At 43.1% G+C, this 15,284-nt stretch overlaps 1 protein-coding gene across 3 annotated transcripts in view; it reads left to right on the forward strand.

The window, feature by feature from the left end:
• EVA1A (eva-1 homolog A, regulator of programmed cell death) overlaps window positions 1-15,284 on the forward strand; it is a 222,537-nt gene that overhangs the window by 75,161 nt on the left and 132,092 nt on the right. For all 3 annotated transcript variants that reach the window (XM_064448163.1, XM_064448160.1, XM_064448162.1), the window contains exon 3: window positions 4,740-4,863. In XM_064448163.1, the coding sequence (XP_064304233.1) occupies window positions 4,740-4,863 (124 nt within the window). The remainder of the gene's footprint in view (window positions 1-4,739; window positions 4,864-15,284) is intronic.

Below are 15,284 nucleotides of genomic sequence, written 5' to 3' on the forward strand. Positions count from 1 at the left end.
ACATTCAGAGGTATATAAAAGAGTATCAAAATTCAAATGAAACGTGACATTAGCCATTATGAATGCATTGTGCTGTGTGGCTCTGTAGGGAGAATTCATGCTGCCCTGTTTGTTGCGTTTACTTCTTCCCATTGCAAAACTCATAGAGGTGCACCAAGATAAGCGTTGGTGTAACTCCACTATAATGGCTATACCTGGACTGAATTTGACCTAAAAATGCTTAATCATATTTTTTTAAAAATTACTGTTACCTTCTCGTGTAAAATCCTTAGTACAAATCTCTGCCTATCTTCATTTGACTGCACACAGCTCTGATATATTCATGTAGTTTGCTCTCTAAGTTATTCTCCTCAGCAGCATACAATTTGGGCGATTATTTAGTGGGGTTCCTCTGTGTAATTTCATGCCTGACTGACAAGCCCTGCAGTCATTCTTATGTTGCTTTGATGATGGAGGCTGTATGGAGAGCAGCCCTGTGGCAAAATCCTAATTCCCATTGAGTTTCACCATCGGCTTCTGTGGGTCCAAAGTTTCACCCTAAGTGTGTTGAATCTATGAACTACTACAAGGGACTAACAACTGAGATAAGTTTAATTGCCTTGGGTGTTAAGCTTAGCTGTGGTTTATTTTAAGTGTGCAGGGGAAGCGCTTCTTGAAGAGTGATTTGAAGAGACAGAATAAAAATGAGCGCACCCTTGGGAATGGCTGAGGACAGCCTTCTTGCAGAGCTTGCATCCAGTTCCAGATTTAAAAGGTTGTTATCTAATGAGCACAAGCAATTACTTAGCTAATGAGCACAACAAAACGAGCACGAGAAATGTGTTTCATCTGCAATGCCCATTGGTTTTGAGCTTGAGGCTGCCCTTGCCTTGAGACCCGTACCATCGCAGTGAGATTAATCCAGGGCATAAATCAGAGGGGTTAGATTAGTGTTTGTTTTACTTGAATTCACATTTCTTGCTCTCTTATCTCCTCTAAATCTTGCAGCTTCTTAGCTCAATCATGAACCAGAGAATGGAATGGGTTTAAACAGCCGCAACTTCCCTCTTGAGCACTGGCTGTCAGCCCTCAGGCTTGATTTACCACTGGAATGCAATTATAAAATGGCACAATGCAATTAATGTGTCTTCCCTCCCCTTTCATGCCAGACAGGAATTCCTCCTCCACCTTTTTCAGCTGGAGTGAGTTTTATAATATAATCTAATCCAATATGACTTTATTTTGCATTAGTCAGGGGTCTACCAGATGGCAATGACATCAACAGCTGATTATGTATCCTGGTTAGGGATGATTCTGCGTGTCTACTACTATTTCTGTGCAAGTTCAGATTGTTTGTGGGCCTTTTTTTGTTTGGTTTTGTGGTTGCATTTTCCCACCTTTACAGCTGACAGTGACAGCCAGAAAAACAAGTCAAACATAGAATGAATTGCCTATATTTTTCCAGCCATTATGAAAAAGCCATGTGAGCTCAGGACATTCCCTCACTACCAACTAAACTTACAACCCTCCTGGTGTCAATCCAGTTGATCATCTGCAAATACTTCAGAAACGACATCTGCCATCTGCCAGAGCTCTGATACTGCCTAGAAGTATGATTTTGGAGAGTAAGTCCAGAAAGCCAAGGTCTTGGTTTGTAAGGGCCACTGTAAACACCAGATGCACTGGACCTGCAGGGGAGTGTACCTGCAGTGGATCGTCTTGTCCTTCATGGTCTGTAGAGACTCTGTGTTGCACAGTGTTTAAGAAGATGCTGGTATATAGCACACACTGACAAAAGCAGTGGGGAAGATTTCTGTGTATGCAAGGATAGGTAGAAATTGTACATACAATTTTTTAAGTTAATGTTAGGGCTGGTGTAACATCTTTGTTCTTTATTTTTAATCAAGAACATGGCACAGTCAACCATTGCTAATTTTCTTGGCATTTTTCCTGACGTATTTCACTGAGCATTGAACATATTTTTTTATTTATTTTACTCTTTATGGATATATTTCATTATGCCTAAGACTTTACTCAGTCTGCAGGAAATCAGAAAACTTAATGATTTTTATATTTTCAGGAAAATCATTGCCCTTCAGGGGGAAGTACATTAGAATTGCGTGAATGAAAAGGAAATACTGATTTCTCTCGCCCCATGAAATAACTTCTCAGAGACACAGCTATTAACAAATTAAGTTGAAACTGTAGCTAAACACTAAAACCAAATAGTAAAAGGCATATTCAGCCTCAGGAACACTTCCCTTTTTCTGTGGTCTCACAATGGCATAGATGACTTTTGCTCCTTAATTTAGGTGCAAAATTCTCCCTAGGGCTCTGTGTTACCTTGCATACTGCAGGAAATAAACTCAGGAGGTTTTACTTATGTGGAATACATGGAGGAAGCAAGAGCTGCCAAAAGTTGGAGCAGAGCAAGACAAAGTGGCAGTATGTGAAGGCTGCCCATGTTCATTGTTCTCTGAGGTTGGTAAGTAATTGCCCTCGCTCCTGGTGTTGAGCCTAAGGACAGATGAACAAGCGCTGCTTAGGCATCAAAGCTGAGGTTTTCAAAGAGGCTTCTTGCTGGCCTAACTCAGTCTCTGCTGAAACTCAGGGTCCTTTTCCCACTGGTTTTAATAGCACTTATTATGCAATGCTGAAGGCTTTTGAAAATCCCACCCATCTGCTATGAACAGGTTTGTTGACCAAAACCTTGAGTCTGCTGCCTCTGAGGGGAGAAAGCTTCCCTTGTGGGAAAGAAAACATTCAGGGTGTTGCTTCTTTCCCTTAACTCCAAATTCTTACAACTGCTTGGGTGTAAACACAGCCGTGGCTGTCCAGTACCAGCAAATCCTTCCAGGTCTGCAGTGATTTGGAGAGGATTTCTCTCTGTATGTGAAGTACTCAAGAGTTGTTCCAGTAGTTCTTTGCCTTTTGAGATCAAAAGATGTCTCTGTGTAGAGGTCTTGCTTAAATTCCTTTGCAACTCATTGGATTTTGCATTAAATTAAATTTCACATGCTGAGTGAGCAGTCAACCCTTATGAGCCTAGAGGAAAGAATATGCTGTTTCTATGCATTTTAACATGATGGTCAAGTTGGGGCTAAAGCTCCCAGGCACCTCCTTCAGTGCTCACCTTTCAGCCTTTCCAACCTAAGCCCTGTATTTTGAAACAAGATGCCTGCATTTTATTACCTTTGTAAGTGGAAAACAACAGCATATGTTCTCTGCTTGCTAGAGGAGGCCTGAATTGTCTTGGTTTGAACTTTAAAACAAAGGTCAGTCTTGAGGCAGGCATGAATTCTTGCATGTGTCAGCCCAAAAGGTGAACGCTTTAGGAAATTATGAGCAACCGCAAATGAGGCAGTTTAAAATTACACTTGAAACTGGAACAGCTGTTATTCCTGTTGTTTGGAGGGTGACATTCAGAGTTATAATGCTAAAGGTTATATATATTACATTCAGGGAGAACTCAAACATAGAGAATAGTCACTGAGGCAGAGAGAAAATTGGTTTGGGTGGCGCGTGCCAGAGAAGAAACAGAATTTATGTTAATGGCACAGGGATAAGATTGTGGGAAAGCCCAAATATCGAGGTAGGTATAAGAAAAGGGAACAGAGAGAAGACAAAAGAGACCAGGGGATTCTAGGGGAATTTCTGAGAAAGGATTTTCCAGCACCTCCTTGCAAGTGAAAATTAATTGTTTTGGGACTGGAATTCACAGCTCTGTATTGCAGGGACTTAGCGAGCCTGGTGGATTACCTCGCCCTGTGGTCTCAAAATGCTCTGACAGGTTCATGTGTGTCAGGCAAACATTATGGTAATTTTAGCCCTTTAGGGGCTCTACAGGAGTACATAAATACCACCTAAGCCATCCAGCTGAATTTAAAACTTAATTACTGCCCCACTTAATAATATTCTCTCCCCCTACTACTGCTTCTAAAGCAGTAGGGTTAAAAGAAACCATTAATCTTCCTTAATGAAGCTATTTTCTAGCAGGAGACAGAATGTCTTGCCCCTGTGGATTCTGAGATGGAGTTTTTATGAGTGTTGTGAATGGTGAAGTGGGGAGCGAGTGCTAGAGATAAAGCAGTGCAGAGAAGGGGATAGGACCCAAAATGCCAGTGGTGGGAGGACCCTCGGTCTCGCAGGCCCTTGCTGAATTTAGCTAAAAGGAACACGATAATCATGGGAGAAGAGGAGTGAGCCCTATTAAAAACTCAGTTGGCTGTATAACAGTGTTCCCACCACAACGACTAATTATTGGAATACCAGCAATTGCCAAAGTTTTATATAACCGAGACAAGAGCTCTCTTGAAAGCTGTGGTGGAAATTGTGCATCTCCAGAGAAATCTAAAGCAGAATGGTGGTGGTAGAGTCTGGGGCTCTGCTTTCAACTGTCAAGGCTGATCCATGTCCTTAAAGCTGCTTTTCCCGGGACAGTGCTGCCTTATACTACCATTGAAATGTAGGCAAGTGTTTCAAAATTTCTGTGACCATCCCAGTGCAAATCCCTCCTTTTGCATGCATAAAAGGAAAAGAAATCATGCTCGTTAAAGCAGTGCAAGGTTTAGTCGCCTCCTAGTCCACAGCTCCTGTGGTACCCGCTGCATCGACCATCATGGCTTGCCTTGTGCCAGGGCTGGTTGAGGAGGCAAGAATGGCCTTGCCGTTCTCCAGCTTGCCTCCATTTGATGATCCCTTTGGTGGAGATATTGAAGTACTTTTGTTTCTCTGTTTTTTGTGTGCATCCCCGGCTGCAGAAGATGCTGGATGAGTGCCAGGACAGGCGGAGCTGCCAGTTTCTCGTCAATAGCCGGCTGTTCGGTGCAGATCCGTGCCCTGGAACCGGCAAATACCTCATCGTGTGGTACAAGTGCAGGCCAAGTAAGTATCTTGCTATTGAATCTGTTTGCTCTGGCAAGTCCAAAACATTTTTGTACTTAATACTTGCCAGAGAGGTCTCCTAGGACTTTTTGTTCCCTTTCACCTTTAATTTTGGTGTAACATAACCCCCTGGATGCAGAGCATTTCCCCTCTCCCCCTCGCTTGCTGCCTTGCTGGGATGCTGCTGCTCTGGCTCCTTCCTCCTTGTTGGCAGCCCCAGTTGCAGAATGTTTTTGCAGGTGCCAGCAAAAGCCTCTGCCAATGCTGAGCTCACACTGTCAGCAGTGGGTGGGCTGCTCCTGCTCCCATCTGCAGCCGCCCTCCTGTCCCGGTGGGCCAGTGGGGCTTGTCCCCATTCTGCCTGCCCCTGCAGAGGGAGCGGGAGCTATTTGCACAGGCAAAGACTTCAGACTTGGGTGCCTAAGGCAGGCACTGAAGACGGTGGTGCAATAGGAAGCTCACTTGCCCACGCCATGCCATAAGCTGGCTTTTAATTGCTCCCAGGTCGGGCTGGGAAATGTTAACCTGTGTTCTGTGTGATCTCATTAGCTGTGTTTAAATTAAATGGGGCTGGCGCCTGGATACTGGGATTATCATGCGTGCTGCGGAGGAGTGAGCCTGGTGTGGCTTTGGCCGAGGACAACCAATACCGTCTCAAGCAATTCCTGGCCATGCTGCGGGAGTTAGCACAGCCTGGGCACCATTCTCCATCAGCACTTTGGAAGCAGACACATTAGTTTGGAGACGGGTAGTGTTTGATGGTGGCCAAATTGTGCCAACTGATTTCAGCCAGAGAAAAGGCCTGACTGTATTTGAATTAGTCGCCTGGACATGGCATTTCAGACCTGCCTAATCCCAAGCTTTTTAGATGACATAACTAACATGGTTCCAGCATCACATCAGCAAATTTTTGAGGAAGATATAAAAAAAAATTTTGCACAGGGAAGAAAAACATACCTGATTTCAGAAAATGTTTGAAACGAAAGCAGAAACATTCAGACTCTGTCAGCTGCACAGAATAAGACTTTTTGCCCCAGCACGCAGAGACCTGTGCTAGTGAAGTGAAGGGATCTGGCAAGATCTGTGAGGAATTCAAATGAAAAGTAGGTAATGAAGCACCTGCATTTTTTGTGGGGTTTTCACAAGTGACTCTAACATCCCTTGTTGGGTGAGAAATGCATCCCTGAGAGAGGGGTGATTAGCAGGGTGTTCTGACAAGTCCTCCTGAACCTGCAGGTTTTGTATCAATGCTCACTTGAGAAATCTGACTACTGGGGCCTGTGCTGAACTTCAGAAGGTACTTCAGGATCCCATCTGTGCATAAATATTTATGGCTTGGCATTCTTTCCTAATTACAGATATGCTAGCAAAGAAGGAGTTTGCATGTATGCTGGGTAAGTGATTTTCCTGAAAAAGAGCAGGGGAAGTTGCCTCAAAACATTTCCCCAAGACATTTTTCAGGCAGCTCCAATTTTGCAGGGTGAAGCAAGGTAACCTGACGCACATTATTGTTTCTTAGTCACTGGCCAAACTTTTAATCAGAACCCACTAGATTAATAACAAGGTTTGAAATATGTAAGGGTTAGCCATGCACAGAGACACCAGGACACAGTCAACCTTTGCTTCATGATTCAAGATGTTAATTCTGAGTCTCAGAAACAGAATCTAGTGCTTGTGTGAGTTTGGTAACCGTTCAGTAAGCCTTTTCACCCTGCTGTAGGGAGGTTAATGAGGCAACTGGAGAAATGGATGCACAGAATGAAAAATACAAAACCATCAGAAATTTTGGTGGGCTTTTTGTGTTATTGAGTATTTTGTGTATTGCTTATGAACTGTGAATGAATCCAGTGCAAGGCCTTCATGTTTAAGAGTTGACCCCAAAAGCTGTGGTCCTATGAAGTGTTGGTCTGCTACAGGAAGTCTGAGCACACATACTTGTAACCAAAGAGCACCAGAGTCCTTGCCCCTAGCTCACTGCCTGGTGCATGGTTGGAGCTATAACTTTATCAAAAGATAAATGCTATTATCTGGGCCATGTTTCAGTTCCTGAAATTGATCTTCTTGACAGTCGACATGACAGAAATACTTTATTAAGGAACCATTTATGGTCTCAATTGGACTCTAGAGACATCTATTTCTTTCCTTTGCCTATTGAGGGATCCTGATGTGACCATGCTACTGAAGTAGGTACCTTGGTTAAGTGCCTACCTAGATAGAATGAGTGAATTTTCCTGTATATGGGTATAAGAAGTGCTTTGGGAAGTGGGCTGCAGAGTTTGGAGAGGGCATCACTAACATAAAATAAAGATGTCCAAACTCTCCCACTCTCAGCATCATGCTGGAGCTTCAAAAGGCTCCTGAAGAGAGGTAGTTATCTAAAAAGAATGATTTCCTTGAAAGAAAACAAAATTGAAGTTAGTGGCATTTACTTGTATCTTTGCTGAAGAATAACTAGATGGTGCAGTCATCCCCTCCAGCCACTGTCACTGCAGTTCTGCCTCTCTGACATTATGTTGCATTTGAAATCTAGTGGTTTCGATGCTCACTGGCTGTATGGGGTTCATGCACAAGGCAAGGTGCTATTTTGGTTTCTCACGGGCAGAATTCCAAGGAGTTGGAGGACAGTAAATCATGCTGAAACTGAAAGCCCCAGATTTTCCAAGTGCTGGGGCTCCAGGGAGCAGGGCGTTCAGAGCAATCATGGCTGTACTAATTGCTCTGACACTGCTTTCACTGGAAGCTGGGAGGACTTATGCAGAGGTTCGGTACTGAAGCGTTGTGGTTCATCTCCACTAGAAATTCAAAGAAATATTTCAGAGAAGTACTTGCTTAACTAGAAGCTGTGAGAAATTCAATGGCTTGTGTGCTTCGGGGAAAGTCCTGTGCTAATCATAGTCCCCTCTGATCCAGTGGGTGGATCTGGGTCCAATGGATGCTCATCTTGCATGTACGGGAGTCAGATATGTGCATGGGACTGCTTTAAATGTCAGATGTTTGGCAGTCCTGAGTATTATCTGTGCCTGTAAATAAATAAATGAATACACTATGTGTGTGTATACTTTTAATTTTAACAGAGTGTTTAAGGAGATGAGAAATAATCAGTCAAATGCTCTATTCTGTCTCAGTTTGGGGCAAGTAAGACTTATATATTGCTGCTGTGTGATTTGAGGGCCAAGGTTCCCTGAAGTGCATAGAGGCTTAACTTTGATTTTCTTCTCCCATAGCATGCGGGCCTTAGTTTCTAATATGCACCAACCTTTAGGAAGATGTTCAGAAGCACAGTACAGGTCTCAGCAGAGCACAGCTATGACTTGGGCTTTTAAACTTGGAGGTGCTTCTGCAAATCATCCTGCTATTGACAGTCTCGATAGAGAGCCTCCAGGGGGTCCCTGCGGGTCAAGGTTGGGACATGTTGCCGTGGCAGTAAAACCTGGAGCTGTTCTCTGCTAGTATAGGTGTAGCCTGACATTTAGTACTGTCTGGGGATGGTTTCCAGTGGGAAGTTTGGATACAGCCATCTAGTTTTAGAGGCTAAAGAAGTTGATGAGGATGGCTACAGGCTGTCCCATGCCAGTTCGCCTCAGTGGCAGAGAACTGGCACATTTAATTTATGAGGGCCAGTGTAGCCTGAGATCCATACCCAAAGAACAATGAAGGCTAGGATCAAGCCCTGAACACACAGAGGATAAGGACTTCAATCCCCAGGGTACCTTTCAGGATCGTTAAAAAGTTGCACATAAATCCAATTATTTCTCAGGTAACGCGCTGATTTGATTTCGACCCATTAAGTGTAATTACCGGGTAGGCTGCAGGAACATATAATTAGAGGGAATTGACATACTATTTAATTGATCTAACATGAATTACCTCTAACTGAAATCTGGATTCACCAATATTGTCCAAACAATTTGGTGTTTGATCATCCCCCTCACTTCAGAGATGGAGAACCATGTAAGATCATTTGTTGTTGTAGGCTAGGAAATATTTGCTCTGCGTGCCAGGCTTTCCGGAGGGCTTGCGTGGTCTAATCCTGGCTGGGAACGGGATCTGTGGGGCTGCCCAAGTCATGCTGAAGAAATAACTTCACCTCTCTGCACCCCAGCAATGCCATTGCAGCTGATTTTACCGGGGCTGGTTGCTGCTCTGGGCTATTGTACAAGCAGGGATTTATCTGCCCGTGCACAGCATCTGTTTGCCCATGGTGGCTTTTTTGTTGTTTGGTTATTTTTTTGGCTTTGTTATTTCAAAAGTGCCAATGCTGCTGAACAAAATGGGGATGTAAGTGCTTGCCTTTCTCTGCAAAGGGATTACTTAGGATGAGATGTGTTGTCTGAGTGGCCATTCGCTGGTGGTGCTGTCAGGGAAAGAGAGGGCTCCTACCTTGCTTGTATGGCTTCCCCAGTGAGTCCCCCACATAGCACCTTTCTCTTGTCTCCTCCTCTGCCATTGCCACGCTGTCCTGGATGCACCATCCCCTTCTCAGCTCTGGGCAGTCTGAGCTGCAGTGTCCTGTAATGTTATAGTGATATTTTCCCTCTTTCCTATTGGGAAGTTGCTACTTTAGCTTAGGACTTCAAGGATACTGGGAGAGATAATCTCCATCCAGTTCCTATTTTTAATTATTATTTTTAAAATTTAATTTTAAAAAGCTGTGTGGAACAGCTGGATGTGATAATTGGAGGCTGGTGGGTGTGAAGCCTCCCCCTGTTAATCATCCGAGCAATGTGACAAAGTGTAAATCCAAACTTTGCTGCTCTCCCTTCTATTCACAAATGTAAGCCTAAGACCTTCATTTCAGAAAGCCTGAACTGTGACCTGTGCTCCAACTGTAGCTCAAATCTCTCTGTAACAATACAAAATCATATTTGTGAAAGGCACATCAAGGCTCTGAGAAATGCATCTGGGAAGGAAACTTGCATTTGTTGGCAAAGGGTGCCAAAAGTTTGTGTGGGGGTAGGAGGAGGAAGGAGGGTGGGGGAGGTCACTTTGTTCTAGTTCAGAACCTGTAGCGTTGATTTATGGGAAAACTTTTGTGCTGAGAATTGACCTGGACATGTGTTTTGAGGACAGCAGAGAGTCATTCTCTCCACTGTAGGTTTAATTCTAATCTAAGAGGCCCAGTTAATTCTTGTGAAATGTCAATGACTTTTTTTCAAACATGGGAATGCCCATCCTAAGGTCCTTGCCCAAATTTTGCTCAGATAACTTTATTTTTCTCAACAGCCCTAGCCAATTTTAATTAGAAAGCAACTGAATTTTAAAACCACTAAGGAATTAATTCCAATTAGATCATCCTCTGATAAAAATGTCAAGTTTGCACCCTCTAACACATAGTGATGATGCTGTGTCCCAAGGGTGTATGCCTTTTGGTGAGGATGTGTGATTTTTTTCGTCAGTGGTACTTCAAAACCTGTACAAACAGCAGAATACAATTACTTGTAGCAGAGCTATCAAAGAACTGCAGTGTGTCATCCTCTGTGTTGGCCGTTCAGGGTTGCTGGTGAAGCTGCCTTATGTCTCTTAGGGAATTGGTCAGGTCTGCTCATCAGACTTCAGCTGGATTGGCTGAAAGGTATGGGAAAGACGTTTTGGAAGGACCACCTAGGCTTGCAGTGAATGCATCTTGTCTGCCTTTTAATTTCCCTACAACCCGTTCCTTCAGTATTAGATGTAGTGGCTTTGCCATTGACCTTGCTGGACTGAGGGTTCCACCTTTTCTGTTAAATTCAGTGAACATGGCATGAAAGGCCTGTCTCATCACACATCCTCAAGGCTTTCGCTCCCTAGGCAGAATTTGCAAAATGCTGTGAGCAAGAGCAGAGGGCTATGGAAAGAACAGGGTTTTTGTGGACATTTCAGACCAGGGCAAAGGGGGACCTAAATGTATTCCTGGTCTCTTTAACACTGGTGATTGATTTTAGTGCTGGGATAGATTGGTAATTCAGTAGTTATCAACCCTTTCAGAAAAGCATTAATCTCCTTCGCAAGACAGGTTTATTGGTGGCAGGAGAAGTTCACTCTATTTTTTGCTGCATTGCTTTCTGGTGGGCCAGGCTTTCCAAAGCAGCACCATGGAGTGAGGGCTGTTAAACGGGCACATCTTTCTGGCCCAGCCACCGAGGGAGCAGAATAAACCTTTTACCTCCTGCATTCATTAGGTTGCTCTTGCTTATCTGCATTATTTCAAAACTGTTAAGATGGTGGAGGGAGTGGAAATTTATAAGGGCAATAAAACCTCAGGCAGCAAATGCTGTGGAGACGAAAAGGTGTAAATAAAGGAACGCTATAAATAACAGAGGACAGATCCATCAGCCTGCGATAGGGGTCAGGGAAACTTTAATGCTAACAATTAATATTGTTTTAAGCTGTTGACGCACAGAGATTTTCAGGCGCTGTCAAATAGCCCTATCTCTGTAGCACACTAATCACTTGGCTGTCAGGAGCAGGATTAAGAGGAACGCGTGATTTCATTGTCAGCAAATGCAGAGATTATTGTCAGCCCCTGCCCCCAAGGAGAAGGAAACCACTGCTGACCCAGGAGAGTTTAAAAAAAAAAATTTCCCAGTTTTCTTTCAAACCTCATCAATCAGCCCTAACTGATGTAATAGGGAGCCAGCGAAGACCACGGTGCTTCCTACTGATGTAGGTAGAAAGATTTCTTTGCTGGATCAGGTCTCCAGTATTCAGATGTGAATCACTAAAAACAACAAATTCTGAAATCTGCCTAAATTATATAAATCATAGCATTGTGACTTTTATTGATCCCCTTTGTCCATTGGCATTTAAATTTTCTGTGGGCTCCTGGGAAAAAACAAGGGTAAAAGTCCCTTTTAAGCCATGAATTTTCAGAGAAGGACAAGGAGTGGATAGGCCGCAGTCTTTTTGTGCTGGGACAGGTGAGTCAACTGCATTGCCAGAAGGAACTGGGAGCCTTTGTCCTCACGTACTTCAGGAGATCCAGCCATCCTGAGGTGGTGTGGGCACCTGTGATACCCTTCTGTGCTGATGATGGAGGCTGTGTTGTGGATGGTGCTTCAGGTGTCATGAATGGCTTTGGCTGCTGCCAGAGACAAAGTGGTCTGGGAGCCTTCTCCCCAGAAGAGCAAGGGGGTGCCTTGGAGTAGTTGACCAGAATAAACACAAGGAAATCAAGTTTTAAGAAATGAAACCCATAAGTCTAAATCTCAGCATGGTCCTTCTATGGTAGATATTTGCCGGCTCTGAATGATAGATTTCAAGATTTTCTGGCATACTGGTGAAGATCTGTGAGAAGAAAAATGTGTCCCAGAAACAATACACTTATAAACCAAATTAAGATGCTGCAAAGGTTTAATTTTGTGAAAGTTTGGGTCTGTTTTATTGAATCCACAGTTTACACCATGCATGTAGGCCTCACAGAACTGGGACACAAATTTATACTTCTGCAGGGGGTCCTGTGTATGGACTTATTAAAGACAGAAAATATAGATCAATTGCTCTCTCAAATAAATGTCTCTTGGAAAAAGAGCAGAGAAGAGTAAATCTTCTCTGGGGTAGAGGCATGGCAATGAACTCTTCCCAATACTGTGAATTTCTTCAATATTTTTTCATTTTCAGTCCTACATTTGGTTTCCAAATTAATTATTGTCCTCGTTTTGGCAGGGATAGAGTTAATTTTCTTCCTAGTAGCTGGTATAGTGCTATGTTTGGATTTAGCATGAGAATAATGTGATAACACCCTGATATATTAGTTGTTGCTAAGCAGTGTTTACACTAAGTCAAGGACTTTGCAGCTTCCCAAGCTCTGCCAGCGAGGCGGGGCACCAGAAGCTGGGAGGGAGCACAGGCAGCACAGCTGACCCCAGCTGGCCAAAGGGGTATTCCACACCATATGATATAGTGCTCAGCACACAAGCTGGGGGGAGTTGGCTGGGGGGCAGTGATCGCGGTGTGGGGATTGGCTGGGCACTGGTCGATGGGTGGTGAGTGGTTGCATAACTTGTTTTTCCTGAGTTTTATTTGTCTCTCTTCATTACAATTTATTATTATTATTAAAAAAGGATTGTTGTGGTTTAACCCCAGCCAGCAGCTAAGCACCATGTAGCCACTCACTCACTCCCCCTGCAGTGGGATGGGGGAGAGAATTGGAAGAGTAAAAGTGAGAAAAGTAATGGGTTGAGATAAGAACAGTTTAGTAATTGAAATAAAATATAACAATATTAATAATAATAGTAGTAGTAGTAGTAATGGAGAGAAATAAAGCTCAGGAAAAACAAGTGATGCAACCACTCACCTCCTGCTGACTGATTCCCATCCAGTCCCTGAGCTATGATCTGTGTCCCCTGACCAACTCCCCCCAGTTTATATGCTGAGCATGATGTCATATGGCATGGAATACCCCTTTGGCCAGCTGGGGTCAGCTGTGCTGCCTGTGCTCCCTCCCAGCTTCTGGTGCCCCGCCTCGCTGGCAGAGCATGGGAAGCTGCAAAGTCCTTGATCAGTGTAAGCACTATTTAGCAACAACTAAAACAGTGTGTTATCACATTATTCTCATGCTAAATCCAAACATAGCACTATACCAGCTACTAGGAAGAAAATTAACTCTATTGCAGCTAAAGCCAGGACAATTATACATTTTTAAAACAGGTATCTCCTGATATTTTTAGCTTTTCATCATACTAATGCTGCATCAAGCTCTTCTTGGATACCCACTTATTTTTCTGACTACTTAAAAGGCATTGGAGATTGTCACCTAATCATGTTTCTGGGAGCTGGGACATCTAAATCATCCATGATGAATTTGGGAGATTCAGTAGCTGTGTTTCTTCCAGCTACATTTTTTCTTCCCAGGCAAAGCCACTGAGGGAATACTGTGTGTTTAATTATTTAAGATAGCAGTGAGCTAGCTTTTAATCTAGTAGGCCTCATTTTCCCATATTTTATGCTCTAGGCAACCCTGTGGATTATATGTAAAAATATCAAGCAGGTATCCTATTAATGTTCCTGTGTCAGAATTATTATTGCCATTATTTTAACATTTAGAGAAGACCATTTTAATGATATGAGACTAAATTCTCCCTTCCAGCTATTTTAATAATAACTTTAAGCAGCATTACTCCAGATTTACACCATCAGTGAAAGAGAAGAACAAAATTGCCATGAGCAGTGGTACCAATAAAGTCTTTTTCCTTACATATTCAAGTAATTTTTTCCTTACTGCATCCCTCCCATCTTTTCATTGCAGTAACAAAGTTTTTCACCATGCTTCCAATGTTGCCTCCTATGGCATAGCTAGTCCAGATTTATATCCATGCTAAAGATTTATATCCATGCTAATCGGCCAGGTATTACATCCATGCTGCTTGGCTGGTGCAATAGTGCTACAATTACAACCAGCTTTGGCACTGATTTGGCTCTCTTCTGTAATTGGTGACCAGTTCTTATAAAATATATAGGGACTTAGCTACATTTGTCATCTCAATGTTTCTGACAAATTTCACTGACATTTGTCCAGCAGGTTCCCAGGTCCTTGGAAGGAGGACTAATAAATGGTGAGGCAGAGGCTCAGGCAGCAGAACACCAGTAAGTCACAGCTTCTTCAGAAAATCAGCCTGAATTCATTAATGGTAGAAGTAGGATAAGAATTAAATTTGTCCCGGGCTCCCAAGTGTTTTGTTTAACTCTCGTCTCACAGTCTATCATCTGTATTTCAGTTTTGTTCCCTTTTTCCTCCTTAGATAACCCTATACCTCTGTTTGTCCAACAAGAAAGTGCAACTAGGTGCATCTGAACTCTACTTTGGAAATGAAATGTAGCAGTTAATTTGCAGCACTGCCAGCTTTTTCACAGCAGGATATAAAAAGACAACTACTTCAGACTAATGAAAGTGACAGTGGGGAAAGGCGCCTTTTAAACATTGCAAATTGGATGGGTGCATCAGGAGCATAATTTTAAAGGAATCTGACAAGGTCGTTTGCAAAGAACGATCTTCTTACTTGTCAAAATGGTTTCGGACCTCCAAAACTTGACACTCTTGAGTTTTCAGGGTACTTCTGAAGTTGGCAAACTGCCTGTTTGATATAACTCTGGACTGTCATACGAGCTGTATCTTTCAGAGTTTCTGATTAGCTTCTGCAGAAGTAAGCATTGCACTGATGCCATCGAGGGTAGCAAGCTTCAATTTTTAAAAGTTAAATTACAGCATCTTCACAAAAAGTTTCTCAAGGAAAAATTGTAGTGAAATAATGTTAAAAGATATTTCTGTTCAAATGTATGACTTTGTGACATTCTCACTTTTTATTGCTCCAAATTAAAGGGGACGATCCTTGTTAGATCCTGGCTGTTGAAATGAGGGAGTGAGCAGGTAGATCACAGCTTAAGTGCCTGTGGGGGAGTCAGAGGAAAGGCTGTACTCGAGGACTCTGGGGACCTTTGCTGTCCTG

This window comes from Phalacrocorax carbo, chromosome 3 (genome assembly GCF_963921805.1).
Source record: "Phalacrocorax carbo chromosome 3, bPhaCar2.1, whole genome shotgun sequence".
NCBI classification, from domain to species: Eukaryota; Metazoa; Chordata; class Aves; order Suliformes; family Phalacrocoracidae; genus Phalacrocorax; species Phalacrocorax carbo.